The 22,275-nt window shown below is 38.6% G+C and overlaps 1 protein-coding gene across 1 annotated transcript in view; it reads right to left on the minus strand.

Annotated features, from left to right (window-relative positions):
- Positions 1–22,275, minus strand: part of RNF169 (ring finger protein 169) — a 91,992-nt gene that overhangs the window by 38,276 nt on the left and 31,441 nt on the right. The window contains exon 3 of the mRNA XM_011942076.1: positions 17,494–17,567. Within this exon, the coding sequence (XP_011797466.1) occupies positions 17,494–17,567 (74 nt within the window). The remainder of the gene's footprint in view (positions 1–17,493; positions 17,568–22,275) is intronic.

A 22,275-nucleotide genomic window follows, 5' to 3' on the forward strand; every position in this document is an offset into this window, starting at 1 on the left:
TAAGACTCAATGGTTATTTCTCAAATCATAGACATTAAATACTGAAGAGTTTGGATTTTAAAGCAAACCATTGGCTTCAGATATCGGTTTGTCAACCTCAGCACAACTGACATGCCGGGCTCTGTAATTCTTTGTTGTGAGGACCAGGGCAGTCTGAGAAGGCTTATGCATTAATACTTCTGCAGGGTGTAGAAGGACAGAGCAGCATAACCAAAAAAGACAGAGAGCCAATATAAAGTGCTGCAATAGTTAGCCCATTAGTTGGCTACAGGTATATGAAATGTATCTCAAGACTGTCAGTCTGAGGTGAAAAAAAAGGAAGCATGTATCTATTGGCTCCCACATCCCACTGACCAAAGTGTGCCCCATGGAGTGTTAAATACTCCACATTGATTGGCTTGTACAACCTGAGTAAGTCCCCATGGTAGGTACTGCAATAGAGACAACAGAGAAGCCATAGAGCTAAAAAGCAGCAGGACCCTAAACAAGGAGATAGAATGAAGCCATCCACTACTGTAAATGAGGTCATTTTTACTCCTTCCATTTTCAGATGCTAATTACTAGAGAAAAGTTATTGACATCTGTACATTAATCTCATACTCAGCCACACTATCAGGATTACTAAGCAATTTTTTTCCTGAAAAGAATCTTTACTTTTCCCTCATTAATTTCTAAAACTAAAATTTTAAAAATCAAAGCATAATATACACACAGAAAAGTATACAAATAAAGGAATGATAAATTATCCATTCACCACCACCAAGATCAAGGAACAGTTTATTACCAATACAGCCCTTATGCTTACCCCTCACCCAAAAGTGAGTGAACTATGGTAGAAACCATGATCCTGGTTTCTAACACCAAAGAAATCATTTTACCTATTTCTAAATTTTATGTAAGTGAAGTCTTACATGCTTACTGAATCTTTCTGCCTTCACTCAACATTCTATTTGTGATATTCATCCATGTAGGTACAAGCAGTTTATTATTTCTTGTTTTGCTGTATAGTATTCCGTTGTTTGACAATAAAACAATTTAACCATCCTATTGTTGATGGATATTTAAGTAGTTTCTATTTTTGGCTATTTATAAATTGACTACTAAAAATATTATGGAATATGTATGCAGGTATACACAATGTTCTCTGGAGTGTATCTTAGAACAGAAACTGCTGAGTCATAAGGTATGCAGCCACAGTTTTCCAAACTGGTTGTACAAATTACATGCCTCCCTCCCCAGTGTAGAATGACAGTTGCTCCCAGCTTTGCTGACACTCAGTACTATTTGTCAATTTTAGCCATTCCAATGTGTATATACTGGCACTGCATTATTATTTTAATTTGTATTTCTCTAATGACTAAAGATGTACAACAGCTACAATAGCTTTATATGTTTATTATGTGGAAATCCTCTTTTATGAAGTGCCTATTGATATCTTTACCCTTTTTTCTTTTAGATGTTTGTTTTTTTCCTCTAGTAATTTGTAAGACTTCTTTATATTTTTTGGATATGAAGCAGTTGTCAGGAAAAATATATGAATACATATATACATATATCTTATATATGTACGTGTGTGTATATATATACATGTATACTTTTTTTCCCGCTCACACAGAAGCTTGACTTTCTATCTTAGTACAGCTGTCACTCGGAATATGTGGGGGACTGGTTCCACGACCCCCAAATATACCAAAATCCATACATACTTAAGTCTCAGAGTAGGCCCTGCAAAACCTGCCTAAATAAAAAGTCGGCCCTCTGTATCTGCAGGTTTTGCATCCCATGAATACTAATTTTCAATCCGTAGGGTTGAAAAACAAAATGTGCATATAGATAAACTCACGTAGTTCAAATATCTGTTATTCAAGGGTCAACTATACTCTTCTGAAGACAAGAAGTATCAGGTTCTAATGCAGTTCAATTTATCACTCTTTTATCTTATGGTTGGTGCTTTTCCTATCCCATTTATAAATGTTGCTTACCCCACTATCATGAGAATATTCTCCCATGTTATCTTTAATGAGCTTATTATTTGACCTTTCAGTCTACATAGAATTCATTTTTTATGTTAAGATATAACCTACATATGACACACATGGAATGTATAGTTCAATGAGTTTTGTCAAATGTATCTATCCATGTAATCATTTCCCTAATCAAGATACGGAACATTTCTGCCCTCCCCAGAAAGTCCTTTTGAACCTACTGGCAATCAATCTCCCAAACCACTTAGCCCCAGGCTACCACTTATCTGATTACTATATTAGTTTTGCCTATTATAAAAATATACAGGATGTATTTCTTTGTGTTAAGTTTCATTCACTCAGCATGATACTTCTGAGACTGATTCATCCATGTTACTGAGTTTACTCTAATAAGACACTTCTTTCTATGGATAAGATATAACACATTGTATGAATAAACCACAATCTGCTTATCCACAAGTGTTGGACATTTGGGTTGCTATTTAGTTCTGGGCTATTATGAATAAATCTACTGTGGACATTCATGTCATTTTGTGGACAGGTGTTTTTATTTTGGTTGGCTAAATAGCTACAAGTGGAATTGCTGCATCACACAGTTAAGTGTATGTTTAAATTTATAGAACAACAGCCAAAAGATTTCCAATGGTGGTTATATTTTATACTCCTACTACTACTGCATGAAAGTGTATCTTATTTTGTGGAATGTCTGTTCAAATCTTTTGTCCTTTTTTTAAACCTTACTAGTTAGATTAGCAAGAGTTCTTTATATATTCTGGATCCAAGTCCATTGTTAGATACACATTTCTTAACATTGTCAACAGGTTCTCAGAAACTGAAACTTCAAGCAAATGACATATAATAAAACAATTTTGGCCAGGCGCGGTGGCTCAAGCCTGTAATCCCAGCACTTTGGGAGGCCGAGACGGGCGGATCACAAGGTCAGGAGATCGAGACCATCCTGGCTAACACAGTGAAACCCCGTCTCTACTAAAATACAAAAAACTAGCCGGGCGAGATGGCGGGCGCCTGTAGTCCCAGCTACTCGGGAGGCTGAGGCAGGAGAATGGCGTGAACCCGGGAGACGGAGCTTGCAGTGAGCTGAGATCCGGCCACTGCACTCCAGCCTGGGCGACAGAGCGAGACTCTGTCTCAAAAAAAACAATTTTACCATAGGCTAACTGGTATAAAAGAGTTAAGTTCCTACAGCATATTTTGATTCACAAAAAAAACCAAACTTCTAAATAAAGACCCAACTACCTCTAATATTAAACACTGAGATAAATGAGAGCTACACATACATTTAAGAAAAATAAAACAAGCAAGATAATTATTTACCCAATTTTGGTGAATCAGTGAGTGATAGTGGTTGCAGCAGTGATGCGTTAAATCAAAGAATACATGTTTGCAAAAAAAAAACTACCACTATGCAGTGCAAAAATAATGACACATATGATAGGCTCACTGAGCACTTTCGTACTACATAGTTCACTGTTCTCCATTTGTATGATTATCATATACTTCACAAATTGTTATTTTACAAAAATTTGTACTCATTTATTCACTCGTTTCCTAACCTATTTATTCCAGTTCAGGGTTACAGGTGGCCAGAGCCTATCCCAGCAGCTCAGGGCATAAGATAAGAACAAACCCTTGACTGGACACCATTCCATGACAGGGCACACTCACACACATACCCACTCACTCAGACTAGGACAATGTAGATATGCCAATTCACCTAATGTGCACATCTTTCAGATGTGGGAGGAAACCAGAGTATCCAGAAAAAACCCACACAGATATGGGGAGAATGCAAACTCCATGCAGACAGTGGCCCTGGCTGAGAAGTGATTTTTTTTCTCTCATGAATGTCATAATGAAATGATGTTGAACAAAATAACATCATTGTTGAACAATGACCTGCTGTATATAGTATATGATATGGGTCCAGTTTCATTCTCTCACCGTATTCTTAAATTCTCTTCATGCAAGGGCAGAAATGCCTGCACAATATTTACCACCAATCCACATATCTTGAATAATGCTCATTTCCTCATGAAAAATTATGAATATTTATCTTCATAATTGTTTATTAATATAACTACTGATTCTAGGTGATGGATATATGGAAGTTCATTTTTATTATTCTTCCCAGTTTTATGTCTGTTGAATATTACAAAAATCAAAAATTCTGGGCCGGGCGCGGTGGCTCAAGCCTGTAATCCCAGCACTTTGGGAGGCCGAGACAAGCGGATCACGAGGTCAGGAGATCGTGACCATCCTGGCTAACATGGTGAAACCCTGTCTCTACTAAAAAAAATACAAAAAACTAGCCGGGCAAGGTGGCGGGCGCCTGTAGTCCCAGCTACTCGGGAGGCTGAGGCAGGAGAATGGCGTAAACCCGGGAGGCGGAGATTGCAGTGAGTTGAGATCCGGCCACTGCACTCCAGCCTGGGAGACAGAGCGAGACTCTGTCTCAAAAAAAAAAAAAAAAAAAATCAAAAATTCTGAGATCATTTATAACATCTGTTATGTTTGTTAACAAACCTCAGGTACTGGGTGATGATTAAAATAACTGATGGGCTTATAGGAGCCTATGAAGTGAAAATTCTGATTATAATCTTTTACATACTAAGTATCTACTCCAGAGTATATATTTCCTGTTAGTACTTAAGATGTTAACTAGCCATCCTTGGAACATAGGCTAAAACATATATACATGCCACACTATTTCAAATAAGGCATTTTAAAATATATTTCATAACACCCAGAACATACCTCATATCTCTATCACAGACTTCTAATATAAATTACTTGTGTTTGGTCGGGCATGGTGGCTTACACCTGTATCCCAACACTTTGGGAGACTGAGGCAGGCAGATCATTAGGTCAGGAGATTGAGATCATCCTGACTAACACGGTGAAACCCCATCTCTACTAAAAATACAAAAAAAAAAAATTAGCCCGGCGTGGTGGCAGGTACCTGTAGTCCCAGCTACTCCGGAGGCTGAGGCAGGAAAATAGTGTGAACCCAGGAGGCAGAGCTTGCAGTGAGCCAAGATCACCCCACTGCACTCCAGCCTGGGTGACAGAGCAAGACTCCGTCCCCGCCACCCCCCCAAAAAAATTACTTGTGTTCAATTACTTGTTTTCAAATCCCTTTTCCCCCAGATACCGTGAGCTTCGTTTAATCAGCAACCTATGCATCCTTGATTTCCACTCCCCTACTTGAGTTCCAGATACAGGGTCTATGTTCAATAAGCTCAGTTCCACAAATATTTACAGTGCATCAGATTCTATGTGTTAGGCAAATTTTTAGTGCTAAGACTATAGTCTTGACCAAAAATGACAAAGTTGCTTACAAGCAGAATGCTGTTGAAGATTGGATTAATTGATTTTTTTTTTGAGACAGAATCTCGCTCTGTTGCCCGGACTGGAGCACAATGGCACGATCTCAGCTCACTGCAACCTCTGCCTCTCAGGTTCAAGTCAGTCTTGTGCCTCAGCCTCCTGAGTAGCTGGGATTACAGCTGTGCACCACCGCGCCTGGCTAATTTTTGTATTTTTAGAGATGAGGTTTTGCCATGTTGGCCAGTCTGGTCTCGAACTCCTGACCTCAGGTGATCCCCTTGCCTCAGCCTCCCAAAGTGCTGAAATTACAGGCGTGAGCCACCATGCCCAGCCTAGACTAACTGATTTTTATAAACGGTCCTTCCAACAAAGATATTTTTTGACACAAACCATACCTATTGTGGTGACTGTTCCATGCTTTGTGAGGAACCACTGTATTCTCAATTCCACCCTAAAAGGTAACCAACCAGACAGTGCCATGGGTATAAGGCTTATAGGGGGAGTGCTGTTCAATGGTACTTTAAAGACTAGAGCTTATATATCCATAATTTTCTGATTTTCTTATCTCAACTGGTTAAATGGACCACCATCCAATAATAGTAGACTAAAGAAATAATTTGGGAGTGCCGTAGAACCATACAGTCTCATGGTGTTTAATTAATCCTTCTCCTGATAAGGGGTAACAGGTTTTTCCTTATAAAATAAAATGATGCACATGAAACAGTAAACTATGAGTTATGAACATTTTACTCATGTTCTGGTTATCTCTGGGCCAATGGTTCTCAACCTGGGACCCTAGATTCTAAGGGGGGTTTCACAAGCTAATAATGGGAATCTTTAAGTTAATTTTTAACATTAGACACTTATAGTCCATAAGTTTCTATCTATTAAATATCACCCTCTTTGCTTTTTAGAGACAGAGTCTCACTATGTTGCCAAGGCTCCAGTGATCCTCCCGCCTCAGCCTCCCAAGTAGCTGGGATTATGTACCACTGTGCCTAGCTTAAGTATCACCATATTAATAAGTAGGCTGAATACACTTTTTTTGATATCTAGAGCTTTTTAATAGAGCTATTAAAATACTTTAAATTCATAGGGATCATGAAAGGAATATAATACAAGCTGGTAAAAAAGTTGGAGACCACTGCTTCAGAACCACTGATTCAGAACATAAACTAGTTAATCAAACTGGTGTCAGAACATTTCAATTTACTTTGGTATCTAGAACAACTGATGCTTTATATCCTCTGTTTCCTGTACTCTCACTTGGCAGTAACAGCTACGGCTTCTATAGGGTCTGACTGGTGACTACTGCTGATACTATCCACAAAAACAATGTATTTGGGGTGAAAGGACTACTCTTAGCTCCCGTTTACAGCATCCTGAACTCACAGCAAATGATCTCTTACGTACAAGGTAACATGCATAAAAGCTGTAACTTTTACTTGATAAATCACATAAATAGCACCAAAGCATCTGACTTGCTCTTATGAGTCTTACCTAATTTTAAAGAAATCACATTTATGATACTATGTTCTCTTCACTTTAAATTCTAGACCACTTTCAAATTAAATGTTAGATTTAGAATTAAGCATATCTAAATATTTATGCCAAAACAATATTTTACCAATTTTCTCCTTATGTAATAAGATATTTAAAATTACTTCAATATAGGTTTTAAATTATTACATGCATTTTGTAGATAGGCATATAAAATGAATTGTAGGCATCCAAGTTTACATATAAATTGAACCAGCAGATATATTATCAGTCATATGTTTAGCTGCCAAGCCAAAAGGCTGAATGAGAAGGGGGACAGCTGCTTACGGGAAGCAGAAAGAGCTCTTAAGTCATCAATTGTAAAAACAAAAACACATCTTCACTGTCCAAGTTCAAGAAAATTGAGAATTCATTTGTGTTTCATATCAGTAACTTGCCAGCCTCCAACTATGACTTTTTGAGTTTTCTACTTCTTACCCAAAGGCAGCAAATAAATGGTAGCAACAGAAGGAATTACTTTGTGCTAGATTTTTGAGAATTCCAAATACTAAATATTAATAAGTAATACTTACATACAGTTTACTGTGGACCAGGCACTATTTTACAATAACCCTATAAGCTTGGTACTATGATGTCTATCTTACAGACCAGAAAACTAAGACATGGAGAACTCAAATAGCTTGCCCAGATTCACATACTATTAAGTGGCAGAGCCAGGATTTTAACTCAAGAAGTCAGCTCTTAATCACACTACTATTTCTCAGCTTAGGGTAAAATATCTACATCATCTGTATTATGATTTGTTGAACCACCTGCATTTTTTAAAAAGTTTACAATAAACAAAAAGTTTACTCTCAAATGTAAACAACAAATAAGACCTTAAACCCTGATTTGAATCTAGAAAAATATAACCAAGTTTGCAATTTTAGAGGAACACTCATCACTGAAAGCAGATTACTTGTGAGTTTTTAAACAAATTTGGCTAGAGATGGGCATTTTAAAAATCAGTTTATCTTATGGAATGTTTTCTACATATTATATTTTTAAAAGTTATTTCTGACTCTTGAATGGTTTTGGATTTAGGGGAAATATTGGCATATATGTGGTATATTACAATATTTTCTACAATTCTATATAGCCATTAAAATGTTGACAAAAATCTATAATAATATGGAAAACTTCATGTGATATGCTAAATTTTAAAAGGGCAGTAAAAGTGGCATGCATAATGTGATCTTAAATCTGTTTTTTACAAAGTCTTAAGCTTAAATTTCTGATAAACATTTAAACATGTTAATTAAGTGGCAGGATTACTGGCGATTTTCCCTTTCTGCTTTAAAACTTTTTGATAACCTGAATGTTTTTTTCCCAATTAACAGAAATGCACAATTCTGCTTATGCTCATAAGCAGAAAAAAATAAAGCTATTCTAATTTATTAAAAGTCTCATTCATTACGTATTTTAACAAAATATTTATTTTATACTAGAGACAACAGTGGCAACAGCTTCTGGAAAATTCCTTAATTTGTCTTCCAAGTAGTAGTTAAATGATTTTATTAATACTTAAACCATAAAAATAATTATACTAATATAGTAACCTTATAACTACTGATCCTGACCCTAAACAGTAAGACAAGGAAAAACAGCACACTGCAGAAATAACCTGAATAACCTGCTATTCTAATTGAATTTGATCGCGTTTTGAATGCTCCAAGTGTGTTCTTTTCTTTGAAAAGCACATTATTTGACAAAACTGTTTCTCCACATCTGGGTAGTTACAAATAGCAAAAGGAGACAACTATATCTAATGTTCTTGGATCCTAAACATCCTATAAATTAACTGTTCTTCCCTCATGTAGTTAAAATTCAAACATTATATTCAGAATTTTTCCTTCTTCTTAATACCACACCTGTTACCTGTACGTCTTAAAGATGTAATATGAGATTCCGTACTTATCTTCTGGTTTTAGAAAGAGATATTCTAGCACATGCTAAAAGTGGGCATTTCTTCAAACATTATATAACATTTCAAAAGAAAGAAGAAAAAATAGCAATAATGTAGCAAAAAAAAACCCCACTGGAAATCTTTTTTTTTTTTTTTTTTTTTTTTTTGAGACAGGGACTTGCTCTGTTGCTAAGGCAGGAGGGCAGGGATGCAAACACGACTCTCTGCAGCCTCAACCACCCAGGCTCAAGCAATCTCCCCAGTTCAGCCTCCTGAGTAGCTGAAACCACAAGTATGCACGACCACACCCGGCTAACTTTTTAAAAATGTTTTTGTAGAGATGAGGTCTCACTATATTGCCTAGGCTGGTCTTGAACTCCTGGGTTCAAATGATCCTCCCACCTCAGCCTCCCAAAGTTCTGGGATTATAGATGTGAGCCACTGTGCCCAGCCAAATCCCTAGAAATCATAAAATATATCTAGCTGTATCATGAACCAGCCATATATACATCCTTACACAAGTCATTTCTAATAAGAGAAGGGGCTGTGAAACTAGATGATTAGAAATTCAATTAGATAAGATAGCTGTATCATGAACCAGCCATATATACATCCTTACACAAGTCATTTCTAATAAGAGAAGGGGCTGTGAAACTAGATGATTAGAAATTCAATTAGATAAGATAGCTGTATCATGAACCAGCCATATATACATCCTTACACAAGTCATTTCTAATAAGAGAAGGGGCTGTGAAACTAGATGATTAGAAATTCAATTAGATAAGTAGTCGGTGAAGAGCTATGTGCAAGATATTACATTAGATACGGTGGAGTTAAAGAGACTAAAACAGACAGATCTATCTTGAAAGATTTGTAATCTAATAAGAAAAAGCTTTTAATATAATCTGCTTGTTGTGTGGTATAACAACATATTTTAAACTTTCTAGATAAATAAAGCTACTTTTTAAACAAATAAATAAAAATAAGAAAAAGGCCAGCTCAACAGTTCACGATACACTGCATAGCCAAATGGATTTAGGTGCAATGTTCTTTTTAATAAAGTACTTTATATTAATATTTTACAGTTCAAGGCAGTAAGTTAATAAAAGGAAATTTTAAAATGCAATTTTGAAGATAATTAGGTCCTAAAAAAGTTTACTTACATTTAAAATATCCCTTCACAAGTTAATGACTGCCTTACAGAGCTACTAATTACTTCAGTAACCCACTGACTACATCTGACTAGTATGTTCTCTGGCTAAGGACTAGAAAACTGCATGCTTACTACTTGAATAATTCAGCCAACAATGGGGAGAAAATACTCCTTGAAAATGAACCAGAAGGCCAGGGAAGGTGGTACGTGCCTGTAGTCCCACCTACTCAGCCAGCTGAGGTGGGAAGATTGCTTGAGGCCAGGAGTTTGAGTCTGTAGGGTACACTTGTGAATAGCCACGGCCTTCCAGCCTGGACAAAATAGCAAGACCCCATTTACTTTTTTAAAAAGAGAACCAGAACGGAGGAAGAAAAAAAGAAAATGGATAGGTCGGGAAACCAATCCAAAGAAGCCTAAACCACTCATATGCTCCACAGAATAATGAAAGCAGTTCACCTTTCCCACTGTAGAAACCAGGAAAACGAATAGTCTAGAAGCAAGGCTGCTTTTCCCCCACCTTCAATCTTTTCCCCACCTTCAGTTTTTCAGAGTCCAGTGGTTCAAAGACAAACAAGACCATCCTGGATCATGTGTTTCCCAAATCAAAACAAAGTAACTATTACTGAACCATGAAGTCGAAGTTAAGCATCTAACAAGCAAAGCAGAAGAAATAATGGTGTAAATAATAAGCTTAATTCAACCAATAAATAACATTTTTAGAGATAAATCAATTATTTCAAAAGACAAAGATGGCTAAGTCTTACATAGAATGAAAACATTAAAAGATATCAATACTGAAGTAATTTCTTCCTAAAATTTTTTCATTTCAACATGCATTTACTGCACATCCTTATATAACAAGAACCAATACTACAAAATCCTTTCCATTAAGCAATACATCCAGATGAAGGACTGAGCATGTGTTAATACTCTCCTTCCATTTAAAAACACCATAAAATGTCAGAAAACTTCTTTTAATAGAATAACTATATAATAGAATGGAAAAACAACAAAAAAGCATGCCATTAGCAATCAAGATCACAAATACCCAAAAGATAGAACTGGTTTTCAGATTTAAATATTATAAACAAGAAATCACAGAAAACATACAAATGGTCAATTAACATAAATGCTACTCCTCTGTAGTAATCAAGGAAATGTAAATTAAAACAACAAGATATTTTAATCTAGCAGATAGTAAAATATCAAAACAATGAAAAAGGTTTGGCAAGGATTTGAGGAAAATGGACTCTCTATACTGCTGCCAAGAGAGTAAGTTGAAAAAGTCTTTTTAAAAGGCAAATTGTTATCCAACAAAACCGTGTCTGCTTTATTTATTTATTTATTTATTTATTTTTAAGACAGAGTCTTACTCTGTCACCCAGGATGGAGTGCCGTGATACAATCACAGCTCACCTCAGCCTCGACCTCCTGGGCTCAAGCAATCCTCCTGCCTCTCAGCCTCCCGAGTAGCTAGGACTACAGGCACGTGCCACCATGTCCAACTAACTTATTTTTTTGTAGAGATGGGGTCCCACTATATTGCTCAGGCTGATCTCAAACTCCTGGGCTCAAGGGATCCTCCTGCCTCAGTCTCCCAAAGTGTTGGGATTACAGACATGAGCCACTGTGCCCAGCCTCTTACCATTTCCCACTTTCACTTCTAGGAATTTAATTGAAGGGATTGTATTTGCCCACATATGTTAGTGGGTGCTCAGCACAGCATTCCTTTAAAACTGGGGGAAACAGGCTGGGCCTGTAATCCCAACACTTTAGGAGGCCCAGGAGGGAGGATCACTTGAGCCCAGAAGTTCAAGTCCAGCCTGGGCAACACAATGGGCATGGTGGCATGTGCCTGTAATCTCAGCTACTTGGGAGGCTAAGATGGGAGGATCGCTTGAGCCCAGGAAACAAAAGTTGCAGTGAGCTGAGATCACACCACTGCACTCCGGCCTGGGTGACAGAGTGAAACCCTGTCTCAAAAAAAAAAAAAAAAAAAAAAAAAAAAAAAAAAAAAAAAAAAAAAAAAACAAAGAAAGAAAAGAAAAAGAAAAGTACCTATATTAAAAACACACACACCACCCTCCCCCCCCACAAAAAAAAATGCTGTTCAGTGGAAAAAAGCAAGTCACCAAATATATTGTATTATTTCTCAAAAATTCTTCCGTCTGGCCAAGTGTGGTGGCTCACACCTGTTATCCTGACACTTTGGGAGGCAGAGGCAGGAGGACTGCTTGAGCCCAGCAGTTCAAGACCAGCCTGGACAACACAGCAAGACCCTCATCTCTACAGATATAAAAACTTTTCAAGTAGCCAGGCATGGTGGTGTGCTCCTATACTTCCAGCTACTCAGGAGGCTGATGCAAGTGGATCACTTAGAGCCCAGGATCCAAGTCAGCAATGAGCTATGATCCCACCACTGTGCTCCAGGCTAAGTAACAGAGAGAGAATCTCTCTCTTCAAACAAACAAACGAACGAACAACCTAGCTTCTTTGAAGTATTTAGCCTTAGACTGTAACACTCATGACCCCTCTCTGTCACTCTCCTTCAGTCACAGAAAAACTTGGCACTTAAATTTTAACTTCTCTCCAGCTACTCCAGTGATCATTCCTGAAGGTCTCAATATTGGTATACTCTCTCAGTTCCTTCACCTCCTCTTTAAATACATCTTTTTCTCCACCTTATTTCAGCTATCTACTCCATAGTCATACCCTAAACTGTGATATCCATAACTAAACTATCTCCCAAGGCTCACATTTAAGCCTTTTATATTGGGACCACCACTTCCTAGCTTTCCAGCTTTATTTATATATGCTAGCGATCCTACTTTTACAATTTTCACCATCAAAGTTTCCAATCCATTGACCCTACAACTCTTTCACTGCCTATCACATCCTTTATGTACTCAATTTTCCCCTTAACCTAGATCCATCATCCAAAATTGTAACAACTTCCTTGTACACACTTCCCCGTCCATCTACCGCATCTCTCCATCATACTTCTGACAAAATCACAACCCCAGTTAAACCCAACATAGTGCTTACTCTCAAAGAGTCCTAACCAGTCTTATTTCCATTGTTGTCCCAGGAGACAGAGGCAGCTAGTTGCCAACCCAATATCCATTTTCTCCTTCCTTACTAAGAGAACCCTGATTTTACTTAGGAAGTTAATGTTCCCAGCTAAAACATATGCTTCCCAGCCTCCCTAGTAGCTAGGGCAGTTTGTAATATCCCCAGTGCCTCAGCACATACTAGTGGCACAATATTTCATTAACCAATGAATATATATCATGATCTCATTTATACAGAAGACTAAAGTATATGTATGTGTCTGCATGCACAGGTAAGCATATAAGGGGTCTAAGATGAACACTAAACTTGATTCTAGGTACTTCTGGGAAGGACAGTGGGAAGAAAGGTAAAACGGGACTTTCACATTTTGCTCTGATTATTTTTGCGTTATTTTTCTTATGTTAAAAAATGACAATTAACTACAACACATGCAGAAAGAAAAAAAATCTAAATATATTTAGAAATATATGGCTATTCACAGAATAAAATTTAGAAGCTCATAGTGACCTCAGTAAGCATACTAACTCAAAAGCCTCCGGCTAGAAAGGATGTTAAGAACACAGCTCCCTGTCCTCAGTAGGCCCCTCGGTCTTGGTTCAGTACTGTTCTACAGTAGTCCCTTACCCCAGCCTGGTTTGTTCCCAAATCTCCCACAGGTAATAGAATCTAGGATTTTTAAATAAAGTAATACCTTTTAGAAGAACTAGAATTAGGGGAATAAAAATTCTTAACTTTTTACAGCCTTTATAAAGGTTTTTACTGTCACTTAAAGTGATAGCGTATACTAAGTGAAAAGTATATTAGTAGCATATCACACATCAAATTAGTAATAATGAGTTGTGTAGAATTAATTTCCACTTATCTTCCTTTGCTCAGCAGAAACTTTTGAAGATCTACTGAGATCTGTTTTAGAAATCATTATGTCACTTAAATAAAATCCTTCATTCCCATTTACTGTTAATCCCTGTTCCCACACCCTATCCCAATGGACCACTAACCTATCTGTCACTACTATTTGTCTATTCTGGCCATTTTCTATAAATGGAATAACAATATATAATCTCTTATATCTGCCTTCTTTCACTTACCATCTTTTTGAGGTTCACCCATGTGGTAGCATGTATCAGTGGTTCACTCCTTTTTATTGCTGAATAGTATGCCACTGTATGGATATGCCATACTAGTGCCTTTTAATGTTATGGCTTAGACTTCCATTTTCTAGGTTGTACAATGGATGTAGGATAACTTGGGTACTCGGGGTGGGTGAGAGGGACCAGTAACTAAATTTTATTTAAGCCAAATGATATAGATGAGTGTTTCTCAAATCCAATCCAGTTTATACAGGATGAGATTATCCTAGCTTCACTCAAAAACATTATGGCATCAGCCCCTTTTAAAACCACCATCCCATACCTCTCCTCTAACAGGAACATAAATCACAGTTCCTCAAGGTTTCCTTCTCTCTCCCAAAGTTTATAAAAACCCCTACTCTTGCCAGGCATGGTGGCTCACACCTGTAATCCCAGCACTTTGGGAGGTGGAGGCAGGCGAATCACGATGTCAGGAGTTCGAGACCAGCCTGGCCAAGATAAGGAAACCCCATCCCTACTCACAAATACAAAATTTAGCTGGGCATGGTGGCACATGCCTGTAGTCCCAGCTACTTGGGAGGCTGAGGCAGGAGAATCGCTTGAACCTAGGAGGCGGAGGTTGTGGTGAGCCAAGATCATGCCACTGTACTCCAGCCTGGGCAACAGAGCAAGACTCCTTCTCAAAAAAAAAAAAAAAACCCTACTCTTACTATGTCTTTTGCTTTACCTCCTTTTTCTACCTCCTACTCCTTGTTTTCTTTAACATTACCTTCAAACTGAGAGCTTCAAAATTTCCACATTTTCAAAATGTTTAAAAAGATATATTAGAAGTAAATATTGTATGTGCACATTCTGAAATTTTATTTAAGAACCTGTTCTTTTTATGTGGTCCCTGAAAATAATTTCTTTTTCAACAGAAAAAAAACTTTGTAAGTAGTTTTAAAAGAGACAAAAACCTCACAATGCCAATACAAATGAAGCATGAAGATCCAAGTCAACATTTGACACCCTCATTTACAAGCAAAGATCAAAGAACATACAGTAACTAGCCACAGTTTCCTATTATCTTTTCTCTTTAATATGACCTTTTTAAACATTGATTTTTCATTCAGTGAAAAACACCACAATAGTGATGGCAGCAGCAGCCTGCCTGGAGTGGGCACTGTGAAGATGCCAGCTGCAGTGGGAAAGGCACAGCTGGGACTGTACGCTTCACGGAGCCGGAAGGAGTCAGTGGGAGCCAGGAACAAGTAGGAGCCATGCCCACTTCTGAGTTGAAGGGGCGGGATCTCTGCCATGCCAGGTGTAGCTGCAGCCACCCAGCCATGGCTGCAGGCATCCCTGTACTCTTGGGGGATCCTAACCCCATCCCCTACCCCTACAGGTTCGGAAGTGCCTGCTCCCACTGCCTGGCCTCTCCCCACTCCCAGCACCCATGCCAATTTCAAAGGAAAGCTGTGACTGAGCCCAGGCACTGTCACTACCTGGCTGGGTGGGAGCAGACTCGGGGTGGTGCTGACATGCCAGTGCCCTGCCACCTCGGCCCCGTCTGGACTTTGGGCACCCCAGAGGACAGGAGGAAGGCTGTGGGAGTGCTGAGAACAGGTTGGCACAGGCCTGCAAGTGCCCTGTGGCACAGCCTGGGCACTGTGGGTACTGTACAGGGCAGGTTGATGGTGGCAGGAGGTAGACAGGCTCTTGGGCAGAAAGGGGCGGATCCACCTTCAAGTTGGGGATGACCTGAAGCCGGCGGTTGGGCTGCCAGTTCTGCAGACTGGAGTGAGAACTTACAGTGCTTTTTCCAAGCCTGCCGATGGATCAATCAGTATGCACTTCCTCCCCTCTGAAGCCCATAAAAGCCCTGGATTCAGCCAGACTCCAGCAGACATGGGGATGACCTGCCTGTGTAGGGGAGCTACCCACTACGGATCTCCTCTCAGCTGAGTGCTGAGTAGATGTCCGGATGACCTGCCTGTGGAAAGGAGCTACCCACCTCAGTCTCTTGAGAGCTGTACTATCACTCAATAAAGCTTCTCTTCACCGTACTCACCCTCCAGTTGTCCACGTACCTCATTCTTTCTGGACGCGGGACAAGAGCTTGGGACCGGGACAGAAAGAGCTGTCACACAAATGGCTGAAACACGTCGCTCATTCACCATGTTGCGGGCAACGAGAAAACAGAGAAGAGCTGCAGCCCTTCAGGGAGCCCAGACCGAGGTGCTCCCGAGCCAGGGCTATGACACCCTCTTTGGGGCTCTGTGGTTCCTGGCACCTCCAAGCTTCCAGGCACCACCACGTTCCTCAGTGCCAGCAGTGGAAGCCGCTTGCAGTAGGCCTGGTCCAGCCACAGCCTCACAGGGGCCAGTGCCCATGCCAGCACCTGGAGCTCCCTGCCCAGTCGCAGCCAGTATGCCTGGCTGTGCACAGCAGCTGGAACCCATGCTCGCTTGCTCACGCACCCCTCCCCTCTGCACCTGGCTTGCCTTTGGCTGGCATGGGATCCAGGCTGGTAGTGCGAGCTGAGCACAGCCTGGCAGAAAGTGCGGGCAGAACGAGCCCAGGAGGCCCAAGTAAAACTTGGGCAAAGGCACCACCAGCCACAGAGGTTTCCAGCTGGCAAAGCAACACCCCAAGCATCCTGTGACAATAGCATTATTGTCTCACCTCTATCTTATGATGATGCTTGATCCAGATTAAGTGGATCACTTACATTTACAAAATATTAGATGCTCACATGTAGAATGATTAATCAACTATAAAGCTGAGTGAGGAATGATGGTGCAGGGAGAGGGCTGGGAAAGAATGACACACATCTAGCAACATACTTCTTATTACCAACCTTTTTCACTTCTTAATTCTCTAGGTGATTCCCAGACAATTAGTTTGAAAACATCATAAATAAGAGATATGGACACAGATAAAAGCTTTCCCAATGGCAAATGTTTTCTAACTAGGAAATTATTTCACTATCCCCTTACTGACCTACATGACAGTTCTTTTGGAGTATTTAATAGAGTGAGCAATAACGGGTAACACCAGCTACACGTAATTAGAAGAACCTTGCGTGATAAAAATAATACAAGCAATTATTAGCAAGGGCACCTATTAAAAGTACCAAGAATACCTCTCTGGTGGCCAGTTACTGCAGCTGGCATGTGACAGACTCTGTGAACTACATCTTCATCTTTGAAAAGACAACTAAAAAGGTAATCTTGGGTTAAGGTTTACTCTACTTCCATTATAGCTCCAAATCTAACTAGGCTGGTATAAGGCAGTGTGCAGAAAGGCTCTGCATTATAAATTTTTTAAAACCTGGTAAATCAAGACTCCTACTAAGCATTCTTCAATGTCATTATTTCAATCTACTTTAAGAAAATTAATGACATGATAATACTATACCTTTCTCAAGCTTTCATATTCCTCACGAAGTTCCCCAGCCTTGCTTAATTTGATTGGTGCTCTGAATATAAAGTCTGAAAGAAAGGGAAAAGAAAATACTTTTTAACAGGACTTTCTAGGAAGGAACCAATATCTTGTCCTACTGCTGCCCCTATACTATAAATCACATTAGAAACTGTGGTCATCTCAATTTGAATATGCATTCTTTCACTTAACAAATATTTATCAAAGGTGACAAATCAGGCACCGTTCTAAGCACTGAGGAGCAGCACTGCACAATAAAGTCCTTGCTCTCATGCAGCTCATAATCTTGTGGAAGGAAACAGCAAACAAACAAGTGTGTGCATGTATATGTATATGTGTGTGTGTGTGTGTGTGTGTGTGTGTGTATGCTACGGCTGCTGTACTAAGTCCTATGGGGGAAAAGAAGTACAGGATATATATGGTTGTCTAGAAGGGTCTAACTAATAAAGTAACATGTTAAAAGACCTCAAGGAAAAACTACATTTAAAGCTCTTGAGTTCAATGTTACCGAGTGGCATTTAAAATAAGCTGGAGTTTTATTCACAATACTGTATTTTTCCATTTCTTTCTCAACACTGCCAAAGTATTTTCCTGTAAAAACATGCATCTAATCTTGTGTATATTTTCAGTATATAACTTGATTTGTTTTTATCCTCAAAGTCTTCAGTGATTTTAACTGGCCTATAGAATAAAGTCAAAACTTTTCAACATCATTCAAGATTCTTCAGAGATGGACCACAACTTTATCTTTCTAAAGCACTGTGCAGCTCAACCCTTGACTGTCTTGTCACAACATATACATGCCATACGGTATTTTAAAACTATTTATGCTGTTTTCTCAACTGAAATTCTTCTGTCTTTTCCCCTTCTTTCTATGTATTTTTAAATCCAAGATGTCAGACCCATAAGAGGCACAATACATGTGAGTTATATAAATAAATGATAAAAATCAAAGCTAAGAACAGAATAAATGATAAGTCTTAAATACTACCAAAAAGGTGGAGGAAAGTATACACTTCTGTCTCCTTAAATGTACATGACACTTCTTTATACCTTCAATGTATATTTGGTGGTCTAAATATATATTAATTTTAAAGACTTAATAACTCTGCATCCCACTGAGGTTGATAAATATTCATTATAGAAAAGTAGTCTCCCCAGAAAGTTGCCTTTTGTCCTTTTTCAGTTGTCTCAAGTATCTTATTTTTTTCCCTGCATTTCCCTCACACAGGAATCAACTATTTTAGAAAGACTCTAGTATACTGAGTAATGCAGAAGATATTTAGATAGAAACATTGGACCTAAAGCAAATACAGAAAACAGTAACATAAACCTTTTCCAACCACTACAGAATTATTAGACCCTAGCTTCGGGAGGCAAACATTCCATCACTTTCACCCACTTGAAAAAGAAGTCCTGGGCAACATAGTAAGACCCTATCTCTACAAAAAATAAAAAAGGAGCCAGGTGTTGTAGCATGTGCCTGTAGTCCCAGCTACTTGGGAGGCTGAGGTGGGAGAATGACTTGAGGCCAGGAGGTTGAGGCTGCAGTGAGCTGAGATCATGCCACCGCACTCCAGCCTGGGCAACAGAACAAGACCCTGTCTCAAAAATAAAAAAGTCCTGATGATTATTTTAGTCCCTTAAGCACATTCAGAATTATAGGCAAATAGTGTTAAAATTAGATGCTTTAAAAAATAAAAATAAAGGGATGGAAAGCCTTAAGGCAAGTGAGTAGTTTACATCCATTTACTGAAAACCTACTACATGTATATTAATGTAAATACACATTTTTTTCTCAGTGAATTTTCACAGAAACTTGATAAGGTAGGTATTATGCCCATTTTACAATAAGAAAACTGAGGGATTAAATGACTTAGCCCAAGATTACAGAGCTAGTGCATGGCGAAGCAGGGAGAAAAGCTTTAATAGGAATCAAGAAGGAAATACAAAATGATTAAAAAGGTAACCCATCTAGAGCTGAGCTGACTCTCTCCCCTTTTACAAACCCCATTGTAGTGGCCCTTCCTGAATAAAATCTTCCTTACTATCTTTTTTAAAACAAGAGCAACCCATCAAGAAGATGTAACAATGATAAAACCTGTATGAACCTACACCACAGTAAAAATTAATGACTATATAGAGAAATTAATCAAAAATTAATTTAAGAAATTTTTTAACACACTGCAATTAAAAACAGATAGATCAGGCCAATCACATACCTGTAATCCAAGCACTCTGGGAGGCCGAGGCAGGCAGATCACTTGAGGCCAGGAGTTCAAAACCAGCCTGGTCAACATGGTGAAACCCCAGCTCTACTAAAAATACAAAAAAAATTAGCTGGGCGTGGTGGTGGGCACCTGTAATCCCAGCTACTCGGGAGGCTGAGGCAGGACAATCACTTGAACCCAGGAGGCGGAAGTTGCAGTGAGTCGAGATCATGCCACTGTACTCCAGCCTGGGTGACACAGTGAGACTCCATTTCAAAAAAACAAAACAAAACAAAACAAAACAAAACAAAATGATCAGGCAGACCAAAAGGTATATACAGAAAAATTGAACAATAAAATTCATGTGGTCATGTGTGTATATGTATATGTATGTGCATGTGTGTATATGTTTATGTATATATTAAACCCCCAATGAATAGAATATATACCTCTTAAGGCAAACAATTTAAAATACTGATGATACATTAGGTCATAAAGATGCTTCAAAAAATTTCAAAGAATTTGTATTACTCTTTGATTCTGGATGCCATTTTCCCAGCCTAGTTTTCTAGCTACCAAGGTGGTAATTTTGGGCTACCTAATATTCTTTTTCAATAAGTTCCTTTTCTGATTCAATTTGCCAGAGTAGATTTCTGTTGATTGCAACAGAATTCAATTTTTTACATGGTACCTTGAAATAACCAACAAACCAGTCTCTAGTAAAACTGATTAAGAAAAAAAGAGAGAAGATAAAATTATATTAAGAATAAAAAGTTCTAAATACAGATAACAAGGTGAGTTTAAATCTCCAGAGACTACTAAAAGAATGCTGTAATGAATATCTTGCATGTATATCATTTTACATGAGTGCAGGTGTATCCATAGGATAAACTGCTAGAATCAGAATCCCTGGGTCAAAGGATATGTGCTTTTTGAGAGGTAACACCAAATTGCCCCTCTGTCATGAAGCCTATATCAATTTACAGTCCCACCAGCAACGCATGGGAGTGCCATTTCCTCACACCTCCTTTTCACTTTTTTAGAGATGAGGCCTCGCAGTGTTGCCCAGGAGGGAGTGCAGTGGCTATTCACAGGCACAATCATAGTCACCTATGGCCTCAAACTCCTGGCTTCAAGAGATCCTCCTGCCTTAAGCCTCCCAAGAAGCCGATCTACTCACATCTTTTCCAACACCATGAGTGCGGAAACCTTTTAGCTTTGCTAATCTAACAGATGAAATTTTGCATTTTATATGCTTATATTTTATGAGTGAAATTGAGTATTTCTATATGGTTAAGAGTAATCTGCATTTCTTTTGATATGATATGTATATGCATTTCCTTACTCCTACTTACACTAACATTTTCTTCTTGATTTGTTAAGAAAAATCAGCTTTATGTTACATGACTAGCAATACTTTTCCCGGTTTATCTCTTGTGTTGACTTTGTTTATAGTGGTTATTTTTATGTAGTTATATTAACCAAACTTTTATGGCTTTTGCATTTTTTATTATATTTGGACAGACTTTCCTTTAGGCCAAGATACAAAAACAAATTCCATCACATTTTCTTCTGGTAGAATGCATAAGATTCTTCTCAGATCTACTTTTTAAAAATTATAAATCTTTATTTTTATTTGAGAAGCAACATAAGGAGCATAATCTTATTCAGGCTTATAAATAAGCATACTATCCAACACAAGAAACCAAAAATATTTTAGCAATAGTCTGTTAGAAATGGTAATTTTCACTTACTGTTGGAGAATTTGCTTTCTCTAAAATACTTCACTGATATTTAGCACAAAATGTCTCAAGAGCTTAACATCTTCATTTTTTACACAGTAAGCCTGATCCCCAACTTAGAAGGTTCAAAGCCTTGAATAAGTCAGTCTCAACTTCCTTTTCTGTAAAATCAGAATACCTATCATCACAGGCTATTATAAGGATCAGATGAGTGCAGTAAGAGTAAAAACACTTTGCAAACTATTTCAGCCAGTAGAGTGGCATGCAGCAGAACTTACTAAGTATAAAATTCTCTCTGGTATTGTTGGGACAGCATTCTTTAAATTGTGGTTTGGTTCAACTTACTTGCAAGTACAATCTATATGAAACAAAGACAATCTCCAGGTGTGGTGGCTCATGCCTATAATTCCAGCAATTTGGGAAGCTAAGGAGGGAGGATCTCTTGAGGTCAGATGTTTGAAACCAGCCTGAGCAACACAGAGAGACCTCATCTCTGCAAAAAACAAACAAAAATTAAACAACAACAACAAAAAAAACCCAACAATTAGCAAGGCATGATGGTGCACACCTATAGTCCCAGCTACTCAGGAGGCTGTGGCAGAAGGACTGCTTGAGCCCAGGAGTTTGAGGCTGTAGTGAGCCATGACTGTGCCCCTGCACTCCAGACTGGGCAACAGAACAAGACTTCCATTCTTAAAAAAAAGAAGAAACAGGGCCAGGCGCGGTGGCTCAAGCCTGTAATCCCAGCACTTTGGGAGGCCGAGACGGGTGGATCACGAGGTCAGGAGATCGAGACCATCCTGGCT

Source organism: Colobus angolensis, unplaced genomic scaffold (assembly GCF_000951035.1).
Source record: "Colobus angolensis palliatus isolate OR3802 unplaced genomic scaffold, Cang.pa_1.0 Scaffold205, whole genome shotgun sequence".
NCBI lineage: Eukaryota > Metazoa > Chordata > Mammalia > Primates > Cercopithecidae > Colobus > Colobus angolensis.